The 27675-nt window shown below is 49.2% G+C and overlaps 1 protein-coding gene across 1 annotated transcript; it reads left to right on the top strand.

The window, feature by feature from the left end:
• Nucleotides 1-1422: 1422 nt before the first annotated feature.
• On the top strand, nt 1423-27117 carry NT5C1A (5'-nucleotidase, cytosolic IA). The gene is made up of 6 exons (XM_060258378.1): nt 1423-1906; nt 18939-19106; nt 20341-20470; nt 21881-22003; nt 24068-24252; nt 25453-27117. The coding sequence occupies exons 1-6, from the start codon at nt 1760-1762 to the stop codon at nt 25816-25818; spliced, it is 1119 nt and encodes a 372-aa protein (XP_060114361.1). The 5' UTR covers nt 1423-1759; the 3' UTR covers nt 25819-27117.
• Nucleotides 27118-27675: the final 558 nt, after the last annotated feature.

The raw sequence follows: 27675 nt of genomic DNA, 5'->3' as shown, positions 1-27675 counted from the left end.
AAACCCAGTGCTGCTCTTGGACCACCAAGAAGCAGTCTGAGAAGTCCACCAAGCAAGAGACCCTTGGAGATAAACCCCAGATTGTGCCTCAGATTGGCTTCCCTGTTTCTTTCACTGTGATTCCCTGCAGAGAGTTTCGGCTGGTGCAGCTTTTCTTCAAGCCTGGTGGCAAACTTAGGTGGAGGCGAGCAGGGCTTCCTGCATCCAGAGGAGTGGAGTTTTAGTGGTGGTCTGCCTGATTTGTCCTTCTCCTGTGCCACTACTGCTGAAGCAAACGAAATAGCCCTAATGGAAGTAGCTGGATCATTAGAATCTGGGATATTCTTGATACAGTTTGGGTTGCTTTGGTCCTGGCTCCAAACTTGGCTGCCTGGTCCAAACAAAGAGCCAGTGCATATTTCCAAAACATGACAAAGCCCAAAGGGAAAAGGCTTGTAGTTGCATTGTTTTTGCAATTTTGTAATCCAGTTGCTGTGTTGCATTTTATGCTGCTGTCTTTATTGCACTGTTACCTTCACTCTGTCACTTTGTAAGCTCAGTGAGAAGGCGGACTTAAAGGCACAGTTAGAGTCACCAGCCTCCAGGTGGTACCTGGAGATCTCCCACTATTACAATTGATCTCCAGATGATGAGATCAGTTCCCCTGGAGAAAATGGCTGCTTTGGCGGATGGGCTCTATGGTACTATACCCTGCTGAAGACCCCTCTTTCCCCAGCCCCACCCAGAAATCTCCAGGAATTTTACAACCAGAGCTGGCAACCCTAGACCCTCAGCCTGTGTGAGGTAGGGTTGCCAGCCTCCAGGTGTTGGTTGGAGATCTCCCACTATTACAACCAATCTCCAGGTGAAAGAGCTCAGTTCACCTGGAAAAAATGGCTGCTTTGGAAGATGAAGTCTGTGGCATTATACTCCATTGAAATCCCTCCTGTCCCCAGACCTCACCTTCCTCAGGCTCCACCCCAATGTTCCAGGTACTTCCCAATACGGAGCTGGCAACCCTAGAAAGTTGAGAGGAGCCACCAAAAGCCAGCTGCCCCCATCCAAGACTGCTCTTTTCCTTCCCCCTTTTGAGAGGTGCAGCTGTGGATAGTCATCCCCCCCACAAAAAAAACATGGGTCCTAGGGCAGCTGCCCCTGTTGCCTATTGATTACAACCACTCTGGGGTTCTTGAGTACCAGTTGCTGGGTGGCAGGCTTGGTCTATAGTTTCTGTGCACTGCTTGTGGGATTCCCACAGCCTGTTGTAAACAAACTGTAACCACTGAATTGCCCACCTCTGTTGCTGAACTTCCAGCTTAAGAAAGCAGTCCTTCCCAGGAGGGTGGGCCCAGCTAGCTCCTCTGGTGCAGTGATTTGCCCCATTCCCTGTCATGTTGATCTGAACCAAATCACTCCCCTGGAGAACAGCAGCTTGCCTGAGGCAGCAGATCCAGCCCTGAGGAGGTTAAGCTAGCTTGGCTGGCTGGCAGCTTTGGCATTTGAGCCTGCCCTGGAGCTTCATGGGATCCCATATCAAGCATTTTGTTCTGGCTAGAGAAGTGAGTCACACACACACACACACAAACCTGCCGCTGCTACCCTCCCCTCCTCCGCTGCCTGCCTGATTTCATTCTCTCTAGAGCCGAGCTGCATCTCAAGGATACCGGCGTTTTAATCCTGGGCACCATCCCCACTCGCTCTGCCTGCTAAACTGGAAGGAGAAATATACTCTGTTTGCTAGTGCCATCTTGCTCCTCGGGAAGGGCAAGGAGCCAGGAAGATGGACCCAGCAGGACTTGGGCACCCGGAAGAGAAAGGGGACACTGTCAGCAAAGCAACCAGCACTGGAGGACAGCCAAAACCAGTGACTTGGGAAGATACCAAAGCCTTTTATGCCAACCTCTCCCCGCAAAAGAAACCCAAATCGGTAAGAGAGATTTTTCCCCCTCTTTCTTTTCTGGGAATAGGATAGGCACTGGTGGTAGGATGCATGTTGACCAAGGAAAGGGGGGTGGCTGTCTGGTTTGCATTGTGATGTGTTTGCATAAAAGAGAAGAGGAGGCCTGCAAAAAGGAAATTAAACTTTGGAGTAGAAATCCTGAGCTAAGTGACTTGTTGAGTTTCCCTGCCTAGTTACCTGTGCAGGTGTGATGGAGGGTGAGCAGAGTGGTAGAACCTGTGCTTTGCATGTAGACTCACTCTCTGATTTAAGGATCTTGGGTTTGGGGGGCTGGGAAAGATTTCTCTGCCTCATATTTTGGAAAGTGGCTGCCACTCAGTACTGGACTAGGTTGGCCGATGTTGGGGGGGGGGGAGTTGTATGTTTTTTGTATGGTTCACAGATCCATTTTGGGATGAATGATATCTGTCAGATAGCTGGCATTCAGCAGACAGTGGTATGCTTCCAGCAGCAGCTGCCCTTACCTGCAAGATAGAGTCATTCTGGATACACACTGAAATAAAGCGAGGTGGGGTGGAGAGGACACAGCATAAAAAATGAGACTTACTGGCTTAGCTGTGTGTTCCAGATGTTGTGCCCAATAGGAAGGTCCCTGTTGCTTGTAAGTAATGCAGTCGTCTGGGTACAGAGAAGATGGCCTGTGGCCCCAGGCTACAATTCAGCACTTACCAGCTCATGCTGAAGAACATGTTGCTGAGAGGCAACCAACTCATGTGGACTCATCGCCAGGGCATTTCAGGCAAGAGATGTCGTTTGCCATTGTCTACCTATTCATAGCAACCCTGATCTTCCTTGGTGATCTCCCATCCAAGAATGTGGCCAATCCTGGTTAGCTCCCAAGTTCTGATGAGCCTAAAATAAACTGGTCTATCCAGGTTGCTGGGACTCTTTAATTACTTTGTTAAGGTGAAGGCGCTTCATAATCCCATTGGCAAAGTCTAGCAGTAGGGCTAGGGTTAGCTATTGTTCCCAGGTAGAGTCTAGCAGTAGGGCTATGGTTACCTATTGTTCCCAGGTAGAGTCTAGCAGTAGGGCTAGGGTTACCTATTGTTCCCACGTGGTCTAGCAGTAGGGTTATGGTTAACTATTGTTCCCAGGTAGAGTCTAGCAGTAGGGCTAGGGTTACCTATTGTTCCCAGGTAGTCTAGCAGTAGGGCTATGGTTAACTATTGTTCCCAGGTAGAGTCTAGCAGTAGGGCTAGGGTTAACTATTTTTCCTAGGTAGAGTCTAGCAGTAGGGCTAGGGTTAACTATTGTTCCCAGGTAGTCTAGCAGTAGGGCTAGGGTTAACTATTGTTCCCAGGTAGAGTCTAGCAGTAGGGCTAGGGTTAACTATTGTTCCCAGGTAGTCTAGCAGTAGGGCTAGGGTTAACTATTTTTCCTAGGTAGAGTCTAGCAGTAGGGCTAGGGTTAACTATTGTTCCCAGGTTGTCTAGCAGTAGGGCTAGGGTTAACTATTGTTCCCAGGTAGTCTAGCAGTAGGGCTAGGGTTAACTATTGTTCCCAGGTAGAGTCTAGCAGTAGGGCTAGGGTTAACTATTTTTCCTAGGTAGAGTCTAGCAGTAGGGCTATGGTTACCTATTGTTCCCAGGTAGAGTCTAGCAGTAGGGCTATGGTTAACTATTGTTCCTAGGTAGAGTCTAGCAGTAGGGCTAGGGTTAACTATTGTTCCCAGGTAGTCTAGCAGTAGGGCTATGGTTACCTATTGTTCCCAGGTAGAGTCTAGCAGTAGGGCTATGGTTAACTATTGTTCCTAGGTAGAGTCTAGCAGTAGGGCTAGGGTTACCTATTGTTCCCAGGTAGTTTAGCAGTAGGGCTATGGTTAACTATTGTTCCCAGGTAGTCTAGCAGAAGGGCTAGGGTTAACTATTGTTCCTAGGTAGAGTCTAGCAGTAGGGCTAGGGTTACCTATTGTTCCCAGGTAGTTTAGCAGTAGGGCTATGGTTAACTATTGGTCCCAGGTAGTCTAGCAGAAGGGCTAGGGTTAACTATTGTTCCCAGGTAGTTTAGCAGTAGGGCTATGGTTAACTATTGGTCCCAGGTAGTTTAGCAGTAGGGCTATGGTTAACTATTGGTCCCAGGTAGTCTAGCAGAAGGGCTAGGGTTAACTATTGTTCCCAGGTAGAGTCTAGCAGTAGGGCTAGGGTTAACTATTTTTCCTAGGTAGAGTCTAGCAGTAGGGCTAGGGTTAACTATTGTTCCCAGGTAGTCTAGCAGTAGGGCTATGGTTAACTATTGTTCCCAGGTAGTTTAGCAGTAGGGCTATGGTTAACTATTGTTCCCAGGTAGTCTAGCAGAAGGGCTAGGGTTAACTATTGTTCCTAGGTAGAGTCTAGCAGTAGGGCTAGGGTTACCTATTGTTCCCAGGTAGTTTAGCAGTAGGGCTATGGTTAACTATTGGTCCCAGGTAGTCTAGCAGAAGGGCTAGGGTTAATTATTGTTCCCAGGTAGAGTCTAGCAGTAGGGCTAGGGTTAACTATTTTTCCTAGGTAGAGTCTAGCAGTAGGGCTAGGGTTAACTATTGTTCCCAGGTAGTCTAGCAGTAGGGCTATGGTTAACTATTGTTCCCAGGTAGTCTAGCAGAAGGGCTAGGGTTAACTATTGTTCCTAGGTAGAGTCTAGCAGTAGGGCTAGGGTTACCTATTGTTCCCAGGTAGTTTAGCAGTAGGGCTATGGTTAACTATTGGTCCCAGGTAGTCTAGCAGAAGGGCTAGGGTTAACTATTGTTCCCAGGTAGAGTCTAGCAGTAGGGCTAGGGTTAACTATTTTTCCTAGGTAGAGTCTAGCAGTAGGGCTAGGGTTAACTATTGTTCCCAGGTAGTCTAGCAGTAGGGCTATGGTTACCTATTGTTCCCAGGTAGAGTCTAGCAGTAGGGCTATGGTTAACTATTGTTCCTAGGTAGAGTCTAGCAGTAGGGCTATGGTTAACTATTGTTCCTAGGTAGAGTCTAGCAGTAGGGCTAGGGTTACCTATTGTTCCCAGGTAGTTTAGCAGTAGGGCTATGATTAACTATTTTTCCAGGTAGTCTAGCAGAAGGGCTAGGGTTAACTATTGTTCCCAGGTAGAGTCTAGCAGTAGGGCTAGGGTTAACTATTGTTCCCAGGTCGTCTAGCAGTAGGGCTAGGGTTAACTATTGTTCTCAGGAAGAGTCTAGCAGTAGGGCTAGGGTTAACTATTGTTCTCAGGTAAAGTCTAGTAGTAGGGCTAGGGTTAACTTGTTCCCAGGTAGTCTAGCAATAGGGCTAGGGTTAGCTACTGTTCCCAGGTAGACATCTGAGACAGGCCCTACTAGATGGCAAAATGAGGCAGCTGCTTTGGGCATAGGAATTTGGACACCAGTGAACTGGGCTGGTATCCCCAAATCACTCTGTGGCTTTTCCACCTTGAGGACTAAACATCTTGGAACAGCTACAGGTTTGGGTGTTAGAGCTAAGAGGTTCTGTCCCCTTGGCGTACCATCTCACAGTGGACAATCGACCAAGATCTGCCCCAGCCTCACTGAAACAAGCACCCCCCTCCTCCAAGGCAGAAGCACTTAAAGATAATCACTCTCTCTTTTCCCTCCTTATCCATCACTGGTCATCCTACCTTGCTCTGTGATGACTGAGTTCTCAATATACAAAGCAACTTGACTTTGCTGAAATTTTTGATTTCTGTATATGAATCTTCAACTTTCCATCCCAGTTTCAGGGACTGGCTGCAGGTCTCAAGCCTGAGTTCAACAGGCCTAAAAGAAGGGAACGTGTGCCAGAACCAATGGCAAGGAAGATCCACCATTAGCATCTCTCCTGAATGTGTTTTGGTTGGCGAATCGACATTGGGGAAGAAGTTGAACCTTTCTTTCCCAGTGCTGTGTCCTCAATCAACAGGACTGAGCAAGTTGGAAATACTTCTGGAGGGGAAATTGCACCTGTCTTTTCCCTCTTGTACAACAAAATGTGCCCTGGTGTGGATGACCTAAGCTAGCCTGATCTCAACACATCTTGGAAGCTAAAGAGGGTTGGCCCTGATTAGTACTTGGATGGGAGAGCAAGGAAGTCCAGGGTCACCACACAGAGGCAGGCAATGGCAAACCACCTCTGTTCCTCTCCTGCCCCCAAAACTCCACGAGAAGGCATCATAAGTCAACGGCGATACGACGACTCTTTCCACCACCACCACAACAAAATACAGCTTGAGCAATTTAGATTGGGGAAATTTAATGGAAAGAATGGGCAAGCCCCCCTTTCACCTTTCCTGATATTTAAAGCAGCCCAGGAGTTGCCAGGTACAGATCTTTGGCCTCCCAATTCAACCCTCAGTAGATTCATGTACTGTACACAACTAATGTGGGTGGGTTTCTTTCCCCTCCATCTTGTTGCTGCAACTGATAGGCATGCCTGCCTCAGCTGCCATCACCGACTGAGTTGCCCCACCTTTTTGACCCACCTTTCAAACTGACATGTTTTCCAAAGATTGTTTAAACACTGTATGCAAGTTTATGTAAGGGGAAAAGTCATAAGGGGGTCTTATTGCTCTTTTTAAGCTCAAGCAACTTTTTAAAAGTCTGATCTTGTCAGATCTCAGAAGCTAAGCAGGTTGGCTCTGGGAAAGTACTTAGATGGGTGACCTCCTTCAGATACCAGAGGTTGGGAGGCAGGGGCAGGCTTTGCACTGGCTTCCAATAATATACCGAGTCCGGTACAAGGTGCTGGTCATTACCTTTAAAGCCCTACATGGCCTGGGACCTGCCTACCTGAAGGACCGTCTCTCCCCACACGTTCCCCAGAGAGTACTGAGGTCTGGGATGCAAAACCTTCTCACCATCCCCGGGCCCAAAGAAGTCCGTCTCAAGACAACCAGAGACAGGGCCTTTTCTACAATGGCCCCCACATGGTGGAACCAGCTGCCGGAAGAGGTGAGGGCCCTGCGGGATCTTACTCAGTTCCGCAGGGCCTGTAAGACAAGCCTCTTCCGGTTAGCCTACGCCTGACTAGATAAATGTAGCTTATCAGACTTCAGTGAAATATACTGTATAGTTTTAATGTTAAGATTTTAAGGTTTTTAGGTTTTAAACGCTTCGACTTTTTTAAATGTAATAACTTTGCACTCTGTTTATTGTTTTATCATTTGTTGTGAGCCGCCCTGAGCCATTTTATGGGAAGGGCGGGATATAAGTCATAGAATAAATAAATAAAATAAATAAATTATTTAGCTACCTCCCTGAATATCCTCCAAGCCCCCAGTAGGGGTCACTCACCAGAGGTAGCCATGACATCCAGGTGTGTGTGCACAGATAGACCAAAAAATACCAAAAAAAAAAAAAATTAAAAAGGAAAGAAAGAAAACGTGTCCCACAGACCATTTGAGAGGGGGAGCCGCAATATCAAAGCCCCCTCTGAGTTCTGCTTCTAACCTATAGAAGAAATTATCTCTTGGCTCAGCCCTGAAAAAAAATTTGTGCATCTGGCAATGGTGTAATGGAAGTCCTTTGGGGAATGGGGGATTGTTAGGGCTGGAAGATCCAGGTTGGAAACTCCTAGAGATCTGGGGATGGAGCCTGGGGAGGACAGGGACCTCAAGGGAGTAGAGTGCCATAGAGTCCACCCTCCAAAGTCTCCATTTTCTCCAAGGAAACTGATGCCTGTAGTTTTGAGATGAGCTGTAATTCTGGGGGATCCCAAAGTGCCACCTAGAGGCTGGCATCCCAAGCCACAGCACTTGTTCTTGGGTAGGCCCAAATCACCCTTGGCCTGTCAAAAGCAGTGTAGGAGGGTGGTGGTCTTGCTCTTCAGGAGGAAACCCTGCTGTGGGTCCTCTCAAGGACACCTCTATGCCTGTCCTGCTCCTAGGGCTGCCAACTGCCTGGAGAAAAATGCCCTGTCCCTTTCATTGAGACTTATCAGGTGATATGATTGTTGACATCCATGCCATGGAAAGATTTCAGCTGCTCATTCCCACACACAAAGCCTATATCAAAGAAGCAGGACATGTTTCTCCAGGACAATTAGCAACCCTACATGCTCCACTGTCTTCCAGTCAAGATTGCTCATCTTGGGAAGACATATTGCTATAGACATCTGCTTTGTCATGGGAACCGGCTCCATAATGCATTGTGGAAAATGTCTTACAATGTTCTTGCAACATCGACCACTAATTTTGTATAGCAGATGTAAGTTCCATTCCAGTGATGGGGATGCAGGAAGCTTTGGGCAGGAGTCAGCTAACCACCCCCCCCCCCAAAACACACACAAAAAAATACAGCCATTTACCATGCACTAATAAGCCCCTGTCCAGCTCTCCTTAGGGGCCTAGCCCCCTCTGCCTCTCACCCCGTCCTGGGGTTGCTAACATCTAGGTGAGGCCTGCAGTTCTCCCAGAATTACAGCTTGAGATCTACTGAGATCAGCTCCCCTGCGGAAAATGGCAGCTTTGGAGGACAGACCTTTGAGCATCACACTCCTGCTGAACTCCCTCCTCTAACTCCACCCCCAAATCTCCAGGAATTTCTCAGGCTGGAAATGGCACCACCATGTGATGTTTCTCTCCTACACACCATGCCCCTCTGTTTCAGAGCAAGCTGATGCTGGCAACATCTTGAAGGGACTTTAGCTGGAAAAATTGCTTCACTTTGAATTTATTAAGCTGGAAATGGCAGAACTCCTTGACACCCCCTGGCAAAACTGTCTTGTGTTTATCTTTACTCAGGGTTGGACTGGAACGATTTCCCCAAAGCTTTTCCTTTTCTGAATTGCAGCTGTTGGGGGGGCTGTCCATAGCATCACAGCAGTTGGGGGGATGCTTATTTCTAATTAAAATGTTATTTTAACAAGTAACAACATTCATCCAAGCTAACATGTCCAGCTTGTTCCTTGTTACACTCTGCCTTAAGGTGACCCTGCTTCCCCTCCTATGGGTCCCACTTCCTCCTGCCCTATGCCACCCTTGGCACCATCTCTCACGGTGGGCATCACTGGACAATAGAGCCCTTCTTGCATGCAGTGCCCGCATTTGGTTGCTGAACACTAGTCCTGTGCTGTCTGTTGCTCTCTCTCTCCTGGCAAATTTCCATTTTTCAAGGGGTGCAACAGCTTTTGGCAATGCTATTTGCCTGCCGTAGTGTGAAAGGGACAGATTGTACTGAAATGCAATCTACTCTGCTCAGAAGCTGCCACTAAATTGCCCCCCCCCCCCCTGCTGCAGAAATATTTCTCCTGTAACCTCCATTCCCCTCCTGGACTGTAATAAACCATCCATTTATTCATTCCCCTCTACTGTCCCTTAGCAAGGAAAGCTTTCCAAAAAAGGAAGGAAATTGACCTCATTGTCCATCCCTCACTTATATCAAACCTGTGGTGGCAAATTTATTGGAGCACCCTGCCTCTGCTGTACTTCTTCCCCCATGGGCAAGCCTGGTACTCCACAGTCAGGCTGGGATACTGTGCCTTTAAGGGATGCCTGACATATGGTTGCTGTAGTGTATCACTAGGATGCCATTACGATATAACGCAAGGACGATAGACCAAGCAAATGCGGCCATGTGCAGAGGCGACTGGGCTGCCCCCAGGCGACTCCGCACAGGGCGCGAAACACCCCGCCCATCACAGGCTGTGGCGGGAAGTTTAACTGGCCAGGATTGGGCTGGCCAGCCAGGGAGGTTGTTCCAGGATATTGTATATAAGCGGGGCCCGGCCCGCGTGTTCTCTCTCTTGTAACGTGCCTCCAATAAAGCATGTTGCCCTACCAACATCTCCTGTTCCAGTACGTTACAGTGGCGACGAGGATGGGATGCTAGCCCTGCCAACAACCGGGCTACATAGGAGACCTACGGGCAACCGATCGCCACGACCGCCGCTACCGCCACAATGGCCAGCCAGAGCGGGAACACCGGTCACATCAAAGCATTCAACCCAGCGAATCCCGAAGGATGGGAGTCCTACTCGGAGCGGGTTGATTGCTACCTGAGGGCGAATCGCATAACCGAGGACAGCATGAAGAGGGACGTTCTCCTGAGCGTCTGCGGGGCCGCCACATTCGAGATCGCCAAGGGTCTCTCGGCCCCCGCCAGGCTCACGGAGAAGTCCTACGAGGAGGTCGTCAGGCTCCTCACGGGCCACTTCTTGCCCCAACCTTCCCGGGTGGCTCGCCGGTTCCTCTTCCACAGGAGGGACCAAGCCACCGGAGAATCGGCCGCCGATCGCAGCTTCCCGAACCTGGAAGAGACCCTCACCGACCGGTTCACGTGGGGCCTCCGCGACGAGAGGCTCCAACAGAGGCTCTTCGCAAAGGAAGAGCTCACCCTCCAGAGCGCCTTCAGCGAAGCTGTGGCGTTCGAGAGGACCTCGAGGACCTTCCCCAAGGCGGTCCACCACGAGGAGATGGATCCTGACCGGCAAGACGAGGAAGAAGCGTTCCAGCTGCGCCGCCCAGCAGGGGCAGGGGCAACCAACCGCACACCGCAACGATCCCGAGTGTCATGCCTGCCCCTGACTCAGCACCTGCTAGCTCAGAGCAGGCGCCTTTAACAGCCCTGGACGTAAGTCCTGAGGAGGCAAGCCGGCAGCAGGAGCCACCTGGAACTGATCAGGCCACGCCGGGCCCCAGCTCATCCCCTCCTGAATCTCCACCACCTGTTAGCCGGCTCCGTGAAAGGAGACGGCAGGAGATTAGAAACAGAAGGAGTGAAGCACGCATGCGGGGGAGAAGAGATCTAAGCCCGGCATACTAATGGGTTAACAAGCCAGCACAGTATATCTGCAATCCTGGCCCTTTGGCAAACTGTGCTGGCAACGAACGATCCTCCTGGGACGCTCTGCACCCTCTTGACTCCTGTGAGAACCCGCATATTTCTGACCCGGCTTGGACCTTGGACCATGGACCTCGGAACTCTGGACTGTGACTCTGCTCTGTGGACTTGCTTTGGTAATTTGACTTCATTCAGCTTTGCTCCCTCTGGGTACCCGACCCTCGGCATTCCTGTGTTTACGCTCTCTGTCTCATCCCTCGGCTCGGACTGATTTATGGTTTTGACTAATTGGACTGTTTAAGATAACGCCTGTGCTGCTCCCTGAAAACCTCAGCCGGCTGCAAGAGTTCTGGCTGACTGCCGGGACGCCAGCAGCCGTTGCCTACCCGAGGCTCGAGTTGTGACACCGAGCGACCGAATGTCGCCCAGCGACGGAGAGACCTCTGGCCACCAAATGCGCCAGCTGCGGCGACCCCCACGACAGGAGGGACTGCCAGTACCGGACCTGGGACTGCCGGAGCTGCGGAAAGACCGGCCACATTGCAAGGGCTTGCCGTGCCAAGCCCAACCGCAGGAGGCCGACCACGAATCACGAGTCGGCGGAGTTCCACTCCACAGCCTCCACAACCCTACAGGTACTGAACTTGCCCCTCGCAACCCCCGACAAGATTAAAATGGCGGTCCTCATCGAAGGGAACCCCTGCCAAATGGAGGTGGACTCAGGCTCCTCCATTTCTATCATAGCAGAGGAAACCCTGAGGAAACTGTGCCCCTGCCAACGGCTTCAACTAAGGCCGGCGGACTTCATACTCCGGGACTTTCAGAAGAACCCGGTGCAAATCGTGGGGTGGGCCTGGGTGCAAGTCGAGCGGGGGTCCTTCTACGGCCCGCTGGACATCCTGGTGGTAAAGCGCCAGCTTACCACCCTGCTTGGACTGGCGTGGTTCAAGCCCCTGGGGATCCGCTTGGAGGGGGTGGGACAAACCCTAACACCCAGGGGGTTCGGGGAGATTTGCCAAGAGTTCCCTGACGTATTTGACGGCTCCCTGGGCAGCTACAAGGGGCCAGCCATCTCCCTACCACTTGACCTGACAGTCAGGCCGATCAGGCTCAAGGCGAGGTGGGTCCCGTTCGCCTTGAAACCTAAAATAGAGGCCGAACTAGACCTCCTCACTGCCCAAGGGGTCCTGGAACCGGTGGACTACGCCACCTGGGAGACTCCCATAGTCACTCCGCTCAAACCAAACGGGGAGGTGCAGATCTGTGCCGACTACAAGTGCACAATAAATAAGGCACTGCAGGACAACCCCTACCCAGTGCCGGTGGTGAGCCACGTCCTGGCTGCCCTAGCGGGGTCTAAGATCTTTGGGAAGCTGGATCTGGCACAGGCCTACCAACAGCTCCCGGTAGACACTAAAACGGCGGAGGTCCAAACCATTGTAACCCACAGGAGGGCCTTCAGAGTGCGGAGACTACAGTTCGGGGTTAGCGTGGCTCCGGGGATTTTCCAAAGCATAATGGACGCTCTCCTTAAAGGGATCCCCGGAGTCCAACCGTTCTTCGACGACGTTTTAGTCGCTGCCCCGGACCCCGAAGAATTCGCCAACTGCCTGAGAGAGGTGCTCCGCCGATTCCAGGCAGTGGGGCTCAAAGTCAAAAGGGAAAAATGCTTGCTGGGGGTCCCACGGGTGGAATTCCTGGGTTTCGCCGTAGACGCAGCCAGCATCCACCCAACGGAAGAAAAGACCCGAGCCATCGTGCAAGCCCCGGCCCCCACCTGCAAAGTGGAGCTACAAAGCTTCTTGGGGGTGCTTAATTTTTACCACTCATTCCTACCCCACAAGGCAGCCCTAGCAGAACCCCTACACCGGCTGCTGGACAAAAAAACTCCTTGGGTTTGGGGCAAACAACAAGCTGCCGCGTTTCAGGCGATCAAGGACATCCTGGTGTCCAACGCGGTGCTCCACCATTTTGACGAGGGCCTCCCCGTCATCCTAGCTTGCGATGCGTCGCCTTATATGGTGGGGGCAGTCCTGGGGCACCAACTCCCGGACGGGAGGGAGGTACCGGTTGCATACTATTCCCACACTCTAACAACAGCCAAGTGCAATTGCGCGCAGATAGACAAGGAGGCTCTGGCGATCGTGGCGGGGGTCCGGAAGTTCCACGATTATCTGTATGGGCGGAGGTTCACAATAGCCACGGACCACAAGCCGCTCTTAGGTCTGCTGGCCCCGGACCGACAAACCCCCCAAATACTTTCACAGCGTGTGTTGAGGTGGAACCAATTCCTCAACTCATACACGTACACACTGGTCCACCGAGCCAGCAAAGCCATGGGCCTTGCGGAAGTGCTCAGCCGATTGCCTCTCCCAGTCATCGAACCTGACCCAGCCCCCGCACACCTGGTCATGTTGGTCGAATCCCTCCCGGAGCAGCCCCTCCACGCCGCGGAGGTCGCCAGGGCTACAGGGAAGAACAAAACACTAGCAAGGGTTCTCGACTGGGTGGTGAGGGGGTGGCCAGATGGGAACATGGGGGAAGAATTTAAGCCCTACAAAATGAGAAGAGAGGAGCTAGCAGCACACAAAGGGTGCATCCTATGGGGAAGCAGGGTGGTGGTTCCCCCCCCCCCACTGCAAAAGCGAGTCCTAGAGTCACTCCACGAGACCCACCCCGGTATAGTCAGGATGAAGGCTCTAGCCAGGAGCTACGTCTGGTGGCCGGGGATGGACGAGGAGATCGAGAACTGGGTGCGGAGGTGCAGCATATGTCAAGAGTCACGCCCCGAGCCACCAAGCGCCCCGGTCACACGGTGGGAAACCACCCGGAAAACTTGGTCCAGGCGTGTTCTCTCTCTTGTAACGTGCCTCCAATAAAGCATGTTGCCCTACCAACGTCTCCTGTTCCAGTACGTTACAGTTGCCAACCTCCAGGTGGTGGGTGGAGATCTCCCAGAATTACACACGATCTCCAGACAACAGAAATAAATTCCTTCAGATAAAACTGCAGCTTTGGAGGGTGGATTCTATGGCATTCCCTGAAAAGATCCCTCCCCTTCCCCAAACTCCACTCTCTCCCCAGGCTCCACCCCAAAATTTCTAGGAGCTTCTTAACCTGGAGTTGGCAACTTTACCCTGACAGCGTTTTATAGAATTAGAGAATCATAGAATAGGAAGGGACCTCCAGGGTCATCTAGTCCAATCCCCTGCACAATGCAGGAAACTCACAAACACCTCCTCCTAAATTCACAGGATCTTCATTGCTGTCAGATGGCCATCTAACCTCTGTTTAAAAACCTCCAAGGAAGGAGAGCCCACCACCTCCCGAGGAAGCCTGTTCCACTGAGGAATTGCTCTGTCAGGAAGTTCTTCCTAGTGTTAAGCCAGAAACTCTTTTGATTTAATTTCAACCCATTGGTTCTGGTCCTAGTTCTGGTTTTCTTAGCATGGGAATGAAATTAGGTGGGGGAAAGAAGCCCTTCCAGAAAGAAAACTGATGCAGTGGTTAGAGTGTTGGACTATAACCTGGAAGATCCCAGTTCAAATCCCTAATCTTCCATGGAAGATCACTGGATGACTGTCATAGCCCCCTTATCCCACAAGTGGACTCTGGGTAAAGGTCAAGAGCAAAACACACAATACTGGGGAGTAAAATTGGAGGAGAGGCGACAAAGTAAGCCCCTGTTGGTCTCCATTGTGCTGAAAGGCAGGGTACAAAGGATGTAAATAATAAGTACCACTGCCCTATTATTCCCAGGAAATTATATTGGGTGCCCCTGTGGGCCACCACCCCAGCCTCTCATCTCTGAGGTCAGCCAAGGAAGGGGCTTCATAGATCAAAAAAGCAGAGCCTGGGCCTAGTGTTGTCTCAGGAAGCCATATGCACATAAAGCAGGTCTGAGTTATTTGTCATTGCTGTCAGGGAGCTAAACTGGCCTGTGCCCTCTTAAGAGCTATTAAAATAATATTTTAGCTAATAATTTACTCCTGGCTCTGATGTAGTTAACTTGGGAAATTATGGCAAGCTGGGAGCCCCCTAACTGGTTTATAATTGACCATCTCCAATGATGGATAAGCTTTCTTTGCAGTGGAAAAGAAGACTGGAGGTGTGGCTGTGATAGGGTTGCCAGCTCTCGGTTGGGGAAGTTCTGGAGATTTAGAGGGGTTGAGCCTGAGGAGGGGAAGGACCTCCTCCTCAGTGGGGTATGATGCAAGAAAGTCCACCCTTCAAAGCAGCCCTTTATTCCAGGGGAGCTGATCTGTGTTGTCTAGGGTTACCAATCCCCAGGTGGGGGCAGGGGATCCCCCAGTTTAGAGGCCCTCCCCTCCGCTTCAGGGTCATCAGAAAGTGAGGGGAGGGGAGGGAAATGTTTGCTGGGAACTCTATTATTCCCTATGGAGATTTATTCCCATAGAAAATAATGGATAATTGATCCACAGGTATCTGGGGCTCTGGGGGGGTTGTGTTTGGGGGTAGAGGCACCAAATTTTCCATACAGCATCTAATGCCTCTCCCCAAAATATCCCCCAAGTTTCAAAACGATTGGACCAGGGGGTCCAGTTCTATGAGCCCCAAAAGAAGCTGCCCCATTCATTATTTCCTATGGAAGAAAGGAAGGCATTGAAAAGGTGTGCCGTCCCTTTAAATCTGATGGCCAGAACTTTCTTTGGAGTTCAATTATACTTGTCACAGCCTTGACTTGGCTCCACCCCTAATGTCTCCTGGCTCCACCCCCAAATTCTCCTGGCTCCACCCCCAAAGTCCCCAGATATTTCTTAAATTGGACTTGGCAACCCTAGTGTTGTCTGGAGACAAGTTGTCATTCTAGAAAATTCCAGGCCCCACCTAGAGGCTGGTAACATTGGGCTGTGGCTTTCCATCTGATGGCAGCTGGCACCTCGCTGGGTGTGTTTGTGTATGCTGGTGTATGCAGAGGAAACGAAGTTCACTGAAAGACAATACAAAACATACAATTTATATATACTACATAAGGCAATACGGTATCTTAACGTCAACAGTGTAAATTAATCTAATCACTTCTGTCACAATATTATAAAAATCACAAACCACAATAGCCAAGTTTCCAGGACTCTGTGTAGACAATGTATCTATCAATCCAGGTGCTGCAAGGCTCTTTTGGACAGATGCATCCGATTACAATATAAACAGCCCAAAGTGTGTAGGCAGAGGGGCTGGAATCCTGCAAGGAGTTCAGGTTTGGTCAAAGCAGTTCAGGTTTAGCCATGTGGATTTTCTTAAACTTGGAGAGGATCCTGTCAGCTCTACAACAGACATGGATTTTTCTAATGGAAACTAACTCAGCATTGAATAGAATGTTGTCAAGATGTACTTAAAGTATTTATGCTCTGTTTTTTCCACTCGTAGTAGTCAAAACAGCTTATACAGCTACACAGCCATAAAATCCAGGGTTGCCAACTCAGGCTTGAGAAAGTCTTTGAGATGTTGGCAGTGCAGCCTGGCGCAGAGGGGGTTGGGCTGTTCAGTGGGGGTGTAACACCATAGAGTCCACCCTCCAAAGCTGCTGTTTTATCCAGGGGGGACTGTTCTCTGTAGTCTGGAGAGCCATTGTAATTCCAGAAGATCTTCAGGTTTCATCTGGAGATTGGTAATCTTAACACCAATTCCATAACCTCAGTAAGTGACCATCAGTGACAAAAACTCTAGAACTAGAAGCGAGGAGGCAGAAGCCGGGCTCACAGCTGGTGTGGGAGAACTAAGCCTCTAACAGGAGCCTGCCCTTTGGGAGTTGGAGCAGCAAGGAAAGGGGGGGGCTGCATCAAGACCTTTTCCAGAGGGCAGGAGGTTTGGGGAGGCAGCTTGTGGATGTGTGCAACTCTATGACCAACCAGGGTTCTTTGAGTTGGTGCAGAGACACACGACCTTCTCCCTCATTGTAACTTTCCCCCAGAAATGCAGCTGTCATCCCATCTGTAAAGGCTGGGAAGACAATGATGGGTCTGGTGCAGGAATAGGGAACAGTGGCTCTCCAGATGTATTTCTTACCTACAACTCCCATCAGCCCCAGCCAGCATGGCTAATGGCTGGGGCTGATGGGAGTTGTAGGCAAAAAACATCTGAAGAGCCACTGTTCCCCACCCCTGGTCTAGTGTCACAGTGGCATTAGATAGCCAAGAGAAGTATGTGGTGGCCCAGGTCAGAATAGTGTATGTGTGTGGGGTGGCATTAGGTAGCCAAGAGAAGGAAGTGCTGGTCTAGGACTGGATAGTGTGTGGCGGGGGGGGGGGGGATAGCATTAGGTAGCCAAGAGCCATAAGTGCAGGCCTGGGATTGGAAGAAGCGGGAACGGCTGGGATAGTTTCATTCAAGGGTAAATCCAGGAAGCCTGGCATTCAAGCCAGGGGCTCGGTTGGGAAGTCCAACCAAAGGGGCTGAACAGAGGAAGCAGCAAAGCAGCAGGCAGAGAAGGGGGGCAGGCAAGCTGAGAGGCAGAGCCACTTTGAACAAGAGCCCAGTCTTGACTGGTGCCAAGCTCCCAGTGGGGTCAGGAGATCTCTTGGAATTCAACTGCATCTCCAGATGACAAACATCAGTTCCCCTGGAGGAAATGGCTGCTTTGAAGTGTGGATTCTATGCATTATACCCCACAGGTCCCTCCCCTTACTTCTCAGGCTCCACCCCCATATCTCCAGGAATTTTCCAGCCCAGAGCTGGCAACCCTACAACACAGGCAAGGCTTTCAGTTGTTCAAGGTCTGGGTGTTGTCCTGGGTGGGAGGGTTGCTTTCAGAATGGAATCCAAGGCTCTGATTGTCAGGCATAGGTTCATTGAAGCTCACAAGTAAGCAGACTTGGTATTTTGAAACAAAGTTGCATTTATTGGATACTTCAGAGTTACTTCAGCATGGCAGGTATTGGAACTGATGGAGATTATTATTGGCATTTAACCTTCTACATCAAAGCAATTGTTTCTACCCCCTAATTCCCAAAACAAAAGGTTGCTTTGCATGTGACTTTTCCCAACGCTTCCCCACCCCCCCATCTCTTCAGTTGGTGGTTACATTTCCCGGAGGCAACGTGCTTGGGGCCTCCGGAGAGGAGGTGAGAATCTGGCACATACTGTCTACTTCAAAGAGACCTTGGCAACCTTTGATATTCCTGGGAAGCTGTTTTCCACTCTTCCCCCCTCCCTCCTTGCTACCCTGGCTTCTATGTTAGTAGGCATTTCTATGCAGCATTGAATATGATTAGTAACAGCATTGATTAATATCATAGATGAACAGAGCCTGACACTGATTGCCACCCCCAAGGGGCTGGGCAAGTCTTTTGCCACAGACAGTGCCCAGATGTTGCCCCCTTCCTCCAATGGATTTGGCTTGGTAATGTGCCAGGGGGAGGACTGCACTTTTGCAGAGTCATTATTCATAAATTGGCCAGAAGGAACCAATGGATTGAAGGCAGTTGCAGACTGGCCAGGGTGTCAGCTTGCCCAATGGCAAGAGGGCCCTGTAGGCCCCTTATGAAGTGGGCCCCCTTAAATATTAGACAATATGTTAAATGATCTTTTAGTAGCTTGAACATATATTAGAAGTCCCAATATTATTACTGTAATGCAGGTAAAATTTACATTGCAATTAGGGTTGCCAGCCTTCAGGTGGGGCCTGGGGATCTCCCTCTTTTACAACTGATCTCCAGCTGGCAGAGATCAGCTCCCCTGGAGAAAATGCAATTTGTATTTACATTTAGTATCTACTGTAAACTGCCAGTAATATGTACAATATATGCACACTGTAATTGCTAAATATATATACATTTATTTTGCAAAAGTTTTAATTGTACCTTTTCCCCACTTATGTATTTTTTTAAAATTTTATTTATTTCCTATACAAATTAAATGATAGCCTTATAGTTGTGGGTGGGCCCCCTATATCTCCTGGCAACCAGTACTTTTAGACTCTGTCTACCGCTGATTGAAGGGGAAGGGGGGACACACCCACCCAGCATGCTGAATGAATGAATGTGTACATCATTCATTTTTGCCCCCAAACCTTATATTGTAAAAGTTGCCTTTCTGATGGGACCAAACCTATTTCCACCTGAAACCAGCCAGCATTTGGAAGCTAAAAAGAATGGCATGAAGGGAAGGCTATTCTATTGCTTGTTCTGAGCACCTGGTATTCAAAGCTATACTGCCTCTGTACATGGAGGTTCAATTCAGCTATCTCAGCAAATAGTCATCAACAGATTATTTTTTACAGCATAGGCAACTGCTTTCTTTTCCTCTTTCCCAAGCCAAAGCCACAAAATGCCATCACGATTGCTGTGTCGTCCCGAGCCTTATTCCGTATGGAAGAGGAGCAGAAGATCTACAGTGAGCAAGGTGTGGAGGCTTATGTCAAATACCAGCTGGATCATGAGAACGAGCCCTTCTTGCCTGGAGCAGCTTTTCCTTTCGTCAAGGTCCGTTCCATTGCTGGTTGCTCTTTTTTCCATTTGACATTATCTGGGTTCGAGATATCAGGTTGGAAGAAGTGTGGGCTCAGCTTTTAAACTGGATGGGGCCATGGCTCAGCGGTAGAGCCTCCTGCTTTGAGTGCTGGAGATCCCAGGTCCATCCCCCTTGTTAACTTGCCTCCAGAGAAAATGGACTGTGGTTAGGTTTGGAGAAATATCTTCCTTTGCTTGAGAGTCATGTCCAGTCAAAGGAGACCCCATATATAAGAGCACTTCTAAGATGCAGGAGAGCACTAGCACATGTTAACTGCATAATCAGACAAGGCATGGAGAGGGGCCATGGCTTGGTGGTAGAGCATTTGCTTGGCATGCAGAAGGACCCAGGTTCAATCTCCAACATCTCCAGCTAAAAAGATCAGATGGTAGGTGATGTGATAGACCTCTGTCTGAGACCCTGGAGAGCCATTGCCAATCTGAGTAGAAAATACTGGTCTTGATGGACCCAAGGGTTTGATTCTAAGGCAGCTACCAGTGAATCTAGTGAGTCTGTTATAGATAGAGGAGGGCTTCCCTCCGCCATCGACATAATTGCTTTAAAGCAGCTTTGGTTCAAGTCATTGAGGGCTTCTTAGAAGCAGAAAGGCAAGACAGAGAAAGAAGTACTTTTATCTCTTTCTTGTGGGCACTCAATGAAATTAATTGAGCAGTAAGCTTAGAACAGATAAAAGGAAGTACTTCTTCACCCAAAGAATGTATGGAATTCACTGCCGCAGGAAGTGGTGATGACTACAGTCATAGACAGCCTCAAAAGGGGATTGGATAATCACATGGAGGTCTGTCAGTGGCTATTAGCTACCACATAGAGATGGAACACTATGTCTGGGGCAGTGATGCTCTGTATTCTCGGTGCTTAGGGGGCAACAGTGGGAGGGCTTCTGGAGCTCTCGCCCTGTTAGTGGACCTTCCAATGGCACCTGGGTTTTGGCCACTGTGTGACACAGAGTGTTGTACTGGATGGGCCATTGGCCTGATTCAGCATGGCTTCTCTTAGGTTCTTATGACAGAAATAACATAAATAAACACATTTGGGGCTTAATTTCCCCCCGACACCTACAAGGGGTTGAAGAGGGTCCTAAAGGACAGCTGTTTGCTGCTCCCAAGCACTTCAGCAGCTCCCCACCAGTGGGCTATTTAGCTTGAGGGGATGGTCATGTGACCTAATGGATTTTTGGTTTTGCAGGCTCTGGAAGCTGTCAATACCAAACTGCGGGAGCTGTACCCAGACAGTGAGGAACTCTTTGACATCGTCCTTGTGACCAACCACCACGCCCAAGTGGGAGTTCGCCTGATCAATACCATCAACCACTACAGTGAGTTGCTGGAACTAGGGTTGCCAAGCTCCAGGGGGGCCTGGAAATCTTGCAGAATTACAACCGGTCTCTGAACAACAGAGATCAATTCTCTAGGACAGGGGTGGCCAACAGTAGCTCTCCAGATGTTTTTTGCCTACAATTCCCATCAGCCCCAACCAGCATGGCCAATGGCTGGGCTGATGGGAGTTGTAGGCAAAAACATCTAGAGAGCTATCATTGGCCATCCCTGCTCTCGAAGAAAACAGCTGTTTAGAGTAGAGTCTGGCATTATATACCAGTGAGGTCCCTCCCCTTGCAAAACGCTGCCTTTCCCAGGCTGCACACTGAAATCTCCCAACCCAGAGCTGGCAACCCTAGGCAGAACCTCTGGTGGCACCAGAATAAGTTGGGGTGGACTGGTTCTTTTCTGCCTATCTCTTTGTCCCTTATAGGTGTCACTATCTTCAAGTACTTGAAGGGCTGTCATATAGAGATGGTGCAGAATTGTTTTATGTGGCCTCAAAAGGTAGGACCAAGACCAACAGATTGAAATTAAATCAGAAGAGTTTCTGGCTCGACATTAGGAAGAACTTCCTGACAGTTTGAGTGGTTCCTCAGTGGAATAGGCTTCCTCGGGAAGTGGTGGGCTCTCCTTCCTTAAAGGCTTTTAAACAGAGGCTAGATGGTTATCTAAGAGCAATGCTGATCTTGTGAACTTAGACGGAAGTACTTGTGAATTTCCTGCATTGTGCAGGGTGTTGGACTAGATGACCCTGGAGATCCCTTCCAACTCTATGATTCTATGGCTGTGCAACCAACCCTGGGAGGTGCACAGGTAGCCCTGCATGCTGGTGGTATTGGGGAGGGGGGAAGTGTTTGCAAGCCAAGAGCCTCTCCGTATGTCAGCAATCCTTAAAGCGGGTCATAATTTTTCTCTCTCATGCCTCAACTGATTTATGGTGATCCTGTGGACTTTTCAAGGCAAGAGGCATTTAAGAGGTGGTTTGTTATTGCCTGCCTCGGAGCCATGACCCTTGAGGGTCTCCTTGAAGGTCTTCCTTGAGGGTCTCCCATCAGGCTACCTCCAGGGACTTTCCCAGGTAGCTAAAGGGCCAGTCTGCAGCTGCTATTCACACACTCCCAAAACACAAAATTCATGCTGTACAGTGACATGGAGAGGTTGGTTGCTGGGATTTCCCCCTGTAAGCTATAGAAGCACTTCCTTGAGGGATACATTTGGATATGCTGAGGAAGCCATGAATGCAAAACATAGCTGGAGAAAGCCCTTTAAAAGGAAATTGCCACAACTCAACTTTCTAGCTGTGACCCACAGTTGGTGTGGGAATGACCATGTGTTCTCCAAGGGCTGGTGCTGCATCAGGAAATATACTGTGACAAGCATAACAGTGGCTCTCTTCTCCCTACTAGACCTGTTCATTGAGCGGTTCTGCATGACAGGCGGAAACAGCCCCATTGGCTACCTGAAGGCCTACCACACCAACCTGTACCTGTCATCTGACTGTGAGAAAGTGAGTGAAGCCATAGAAGAGGGTGAGTCTGCTGCTGGTTGACCTTTGGATGAAAGGGAGAAAAAAACAAGGGATAAGAAAGACAGGCTGTGAAATCTACCATTGGGTAGTTGTGTACCTATGCCCATGTGTGGAAGCTATTGTTACCAATTTCACTGTAATGGTACACTTCCTCACTAGATGAATGGGTCTTTCTGTTTCACCAATGTGGTTGTTGGAAGCAAAGGACTCTCTGCCTCAGCCTCCAGACTGGGTGGAAAGAGAGAACAGATAGCTAGATAGGCACACTGACATTTCCTTCCTGTGTTTACTCTTCTGCCACTGTCCCCTTTGAAATGTAGATTGTGCTCTCAGGGACAACTTCCTTCCTTTCATTCACTCTCTCAGACAAAGTTCCCTGTTCTTCCTGCACACACCAAGAGGAATGACATGCTATCCCAGGGGCATAGCCAGAATTTTAAAAGTCAGGGGGCACCCTTTCCCATCCCCTGCAGTGCTTGCTGTTTTTCAGAAGCTTCCCAGAGTAGTGTCAAAAACTGGGGGCTCTGAAAGTGGCCAAGCTGAGGCAGCCAGCCCTAAAGCTTTGGAGTCAGGAAGGGACTGCACCATGCGTGCAAACAGGGGGGGTTTCCTTCCACCTCCCCCACCCTAGCACTTCGCAGCCAGCAGCTCCATCTGTCCCCCCTCCCTGGCCCATTCCATGTAGCTTTCTCTGCTTCTCATTCTTCTACCTCCCTCCTCTCTGCCTGCTACTTTTGCTGCTGCAGTGCACTGTGCCCTGCTTAGCTCTCCCAGCTCCAGCTGCCACTGATGCCACTTCACCAGCTCAGCCATGGCAAAAGAAAAAAAAGCAGGCTGTACCCCAGAGAGCCCCCTGGAAGTTGTCCTCCCACTTGGAAGTTGGGGACAGTGCCCCACAGGCTCCCCGTGGTGACAGGCTTGTACTTTCTATTGAAACCATGAAGCAAATGGCCCTCTTGTCATCTGCTTCCATCGTTAGCTAGTAATTTAGTACTCTATCCTATCTCTCCTCTTTTCTATCCAAAAGTGTACTTCTCAAATAAAGAGAGAAGTGTTCATCTTTGAAACTTGCAACATGGCTCTGTGTAGCTTTGTAAGCTGAGTAACCTGGTGAAGAGATGCTGCTGCGTTTGTAGCTTTATTTAAAGCACTCTGCTAACTAGTGGGTACTGGACTAATTATACCAGTTAATCCCAAAACAACAACCAAGGGGCTGGAATGTGGTGGACTAGCCACCCAGTGTTCCATTCTATGTGGAATTAGGCTGGGAAACAAGTTCTGGTTTGATCTTTTCCAGTTGCTCAGAACAGCCAAGCCAGGTTAGGATTCCTCTGCATCACGAGACATCTTGTGGCACCTTAAAGACCAACATTTTATTCCTGCATAAGTGTTCACTGACAGAGAACAGGGTGTAGAGCTTGGAAAGAGCAGGGTTTGGGGAAGGGAGTGGTCGCAACCAATGTTCCCTCTAAGCTGAGTTAGTGTGAGCTAGCTCACAGATTTTTAGCCTCCAGCTCACACATTTTTGTCTTAGCTCAGGAAAAATGGCCCCAAAGCAAGCTAATGTATGCAGTGGCTCGCAACTTTAATGGCAGTAGCTCACAACTTTAGTACCAGTAGCTCACAAAGTAGAATTTTTGCTCATAAGACTCTGCAGTTTAGAGGGAACAAATGCCATAGACTTCACCCTTTGAAGGTGCCATTTCCTCCAGGGGAACTGATCTCTGTTGTCTGGAGATCACTGGTAATTATCTGAGATTTAGAGGCTGCATCTGCAGGTTGGCAGCCCTACCTGACCACCCCTCTGGGGTTATTATATAGCTTGCCAGTAAAAGGTGATGCTGAGTTACTCTGGTGCAATAACAAAAACTTAAAGAGGTGTTTGCCTCCAGCCAGTCAGTTTGCCTCCAGCCCCTTTAGTTTTGTATTTGTATGCCTTTAAAATGAATTTCATATGCACACAAGAGGTGGGTTGGAGATGGAAGAAGAGAAATGCCAGCACAGCCTGGAAGGAGTAGCAGGAATTCAATGGAATGCCACAAAACCCTCTTTTCTCTTTTACAAGGGATTGCTGCCGCCACTATCTTCAGTCCGAACACAGATGTGCAGATCTCTGAGGACCAGTTGCGTGTGGCTTTTGATGGGGACGCTGTCCTTTTTTCAGATGAATCTGAGCAGATAGTGAAGGCTCAGGGTCTCGACAAGTTCTTTGAACATGAGAAAGAGCATGAGAACAAACCGCTGGCTCAGGTGAGAATGCAGGCTGGTGTGGTCAAGTGGTTAGAGAGTCAGACTAGGATCCAGTTTGAACCCCAGTTCTGAATCCCCACTCTGCCATGAAAGCTTAGGTCTTGGGCCAATCATATACTCTCACCCTAGCCTACCTCACAGGGTTGTTATGAAGATAAAAATGGAGGAGAGGAGAACAATGTAAGTCACTTTGAGTTGGCTTTGGGGTGGGGGGAAGCAGGGTGTAAAAGAAGTAAAAATAAAATAGGGGCCACCACCATGAGGGCCTGTTGAGAGCCGCTTTTTTTGTGAGCATGGATACCTCTGGCTTAGCACAAGGGACGGGCAATCTCTGTTTCTTTGCCTTTGGGAGAATACAATGAGGAGGGTGGCAGCTTTGCTCAGAGGCCCTGTTCACTCCCAGGTATCAGTGGTGTGGGAGGAGACTGGCATTGCCAGCTGGGCTATGATTGGCCAACTCTGAGAGGAACCCCTGCACCAAAGGAGGCAATTGGCCCCCCCTGCTTGGGATGCAAACCACAACTTGCTATTCATTCATAAAAGTATTTTCTGCTTTTCTGACAAAGAAAAAGGATTAAACAGTACAACATAATTTTTAAAAGACAAAGCCAAACGATAGCCATGACTCAAAACCGTCTCCCTAAGGAGCAGATTAAAAAAAAAGAAAACTTTCATAGGCCTTCCAAATGGCAAATAAAGGAAGAAAGAGAGGTTGTTCCACAGTTAGGGTTGCCAACTCCTGGTGGGAAATTCCAGGAGATTTGGGGGTGGAGCCTGGGGAGGGCAGGATATGGGAAGGGGAGGGATACCCACAGGGTATAATGCCATAGGGACTACCCATGAAAGCAGTCATTTTATTCGGGGAACTGAAACCTGTCATCTGGAGATCAGTTGCAATGCCAGGAGAGTCCCAGGACCCATCTGGAGGTTAGCAAGCCAATCTTGGTTGGGGCCACAGCTGCAAAGGCCCTGCTCTAGCAGCAGAAGTTTTTATTACATGGAGTTGATGGAAGCAGAGTCTGGGCTGAGCCTTGAAGGTAGCAGGAGTTTTGATCTAGGGAGAGACCATCTTGATCTAGGGAGGGGTCATTCATCCCAAATATATTCACAAATGTCTGAGTCACCGATTTGTTTTGTGAGCTTCAGAGAGGCCTCTTTATATTCCATGCCTCACAGTTCGTCTTCACTTTTCTTTCCCAGGGACCTCTGAAAGGCTTCTTGGAAGCCCTTGGGAAGCTTCAGAAGAAGTTCTACTCCAAGGGCCTCCGTCTAGAATGTCCCATCCGCACGTACCTTGTCACAGCCCGTAGTGCTGCCAGTTCGGGGGCCCGAGCTCTAAAAACTCTCCGGAGCTGGGGGCTTGAAACAGATGAAGCCCTCTTTCTAGCAGGTGCCCCCAAGGGCCCCCTACTGAAGAAGATCTGCCCGCATATCTTCTTTGATGACCAGATGTTTCATGTTGAGGGGGCAAAGGAGATGGGCACGATTGCGGCCCATGTCCCCTATGGGGTGGCACAGAAACATAGGCGTGCAGCACTGGGAAAACAGACCCAGAACAGCAAGTAGTCACAAAGGGCAGAATGGGCCAGAATAGCCTTTGGATACTTGGAGATCGAAGTCTCTCTGGGGAGATGAAAAATAGGGAGCACCTCCCACAACTGGAACCAAAGGTGTTCAGATAGCCAGTGTCATGTCTTATTTGGCTTGGCTGCTGGGAGGGAAAGGCTTCCTCCCTTCCGCTTGCGTTTTTGCACTTTGTGGACTGTTGTTCCTCCCTCACCTGAGCTCCTGTGCCATTCACACCTCTCTCATGCCCATTCTAGCTTTGACACTCACTTTTTTCGAAGAGAGGCATTTTCTAGTTGTTCTGTTGCATGGATAACATTTGATGACTTGTGGGCGATGCCTGAGCAAGTCTCAGATTTCATCAGCTGCTGTTTGGGACAGCAGGGCTAGCTGTGGAGTGGAGAGAGGTGAGGTTGAGCACAGGCCTTCAGCCCTACAACTGCATGGCCATTCTCACTTTGCATGGAACACTCTCCCAAGGCGGAGACTGTGCAAGAGAATCCTTGGCTCCTCTTCCAGGTTAAGGGGCCCATGAAAAGTGCCTTGGTCCTGGAACTGTCTGAAAAAAAGGAGGCTTGTAGGGGTACTGGTGAGACTCAGAATGCGGTTTCTGTGTTTCATATAACCCCCTCCTCAAGTTCACAAGATGCAAAATACTCAGGTCAAGGTACTTTGTTTCATATAGGACAGGCCAAAGAAGATGGCTTTTCTTGATGAATATTCTGGATTTTTAAAATCACAACGATGTGTGCCGACTTTGATCTTGGGCAACTCAGTAGCAGAAGGGAGGGAATTCAGAAGCATTTCCTCAGAAGAGGTTGGCTTGAAGCCAACTGTTGGCTGCAGGGTGAAAGGTGTGCATGACGAAGTGGGTGATTCCTTGTTCCCTCTGCTGTTGAGAGATCCCCATTGTTTTTGCAGATGTAGAAGCTTGGAGAGACCACACACAGGATTAATCAGGGTATCTGTAAAAATGTTTTACTTAAAGCCTGAGGAGAAATAAGTTGGGTACCGAATATCCCCTTGCCTGTCCCCACCAAATTCAGGCTGTTGAGAAATGTTAGTGGATTAAAAACAGTGTTTAATGAATGTGGTACAGCCAGAAAGGGCTGGTCTTGGCCAGCAGGAACACATTAAATCTCCACTCAGTCCTGAAACTCACTGGGTAGCCTTTGACTAGTTACTTTATTTCAGCCTGCCTTGCAGGGTTGTTCTGAGGAAAAGTGATGTCTATGCCACTCTTGAGTTTTTTGGAGAAAAGCTGGGATACAGATGTGATGGATAAATAAAATTTGAAATCTTTCAAGCACTTCTTGGAGCTTTTTGCCACCCATGTTTTTTGTTTTTGTTTTTTGGCACTTGTTTCACTGGTGGAAGAGCAGGGTTGTTGAGCAAGATCATCTCCATTTCCTTGCCTCTAATTCAGAGGCAACAAGTTGTCAGGAAATATAACCCTGATTCCCAGCTCAGTTTTGACCACCCTTGACCTCCCCACTGTTTTGCACTTGTTTTATCTTTAATTGTGAGCCACCCTGAGCCTGCTTGGTGGGGAGGTCAGGATATAAATTAAATAAATTGAATAAACTGAAGCAGAAGGATGTGGCTTGTTCTTAACTGTTTTTGCAGTTTTTCTCCTGTGCTTGTCTGTCTTGTACCTGTTGCTTATCAGGTTCATTGGGTGCCCCTAATTTCTAGTATTTGGTAGAGGAGAAAAACCTTCCTCTTTTTTTTTTTGCATCATTTTTACACCTCTGTGTGTCCTTCCTCCCTTGGTCATCTTTTTTTGTAAACTGAAATGTCCCAGACTCTTCAACCTTTCCTTGTAGGCAAGCTGCTCTAATGCCTTGATCGTTGTTT

Source organism: Heteronotia binoei, chromosome 17 (genome assembly GCF_032191835.1).
Source record: "Heteronotia binoei isolate CCM8104 ecotype False Entrance Well chromosome 17, APGP_CSIRO_Hbin_v1, whole genome shotgun sequence".
In the NCBI taxonomy this organism is placed as follows: Eukaryota; Metazoa; Chordata; class Lepidosauria; order Squamata; family Gekkonidae; genus Heteronotia; species Heteronotia binoei.
The sequence above is the reverse complement of the archived record's forward strand: the minus strand, read 5'-3'. Positions and strand labels throughout refer to the sequence as shown.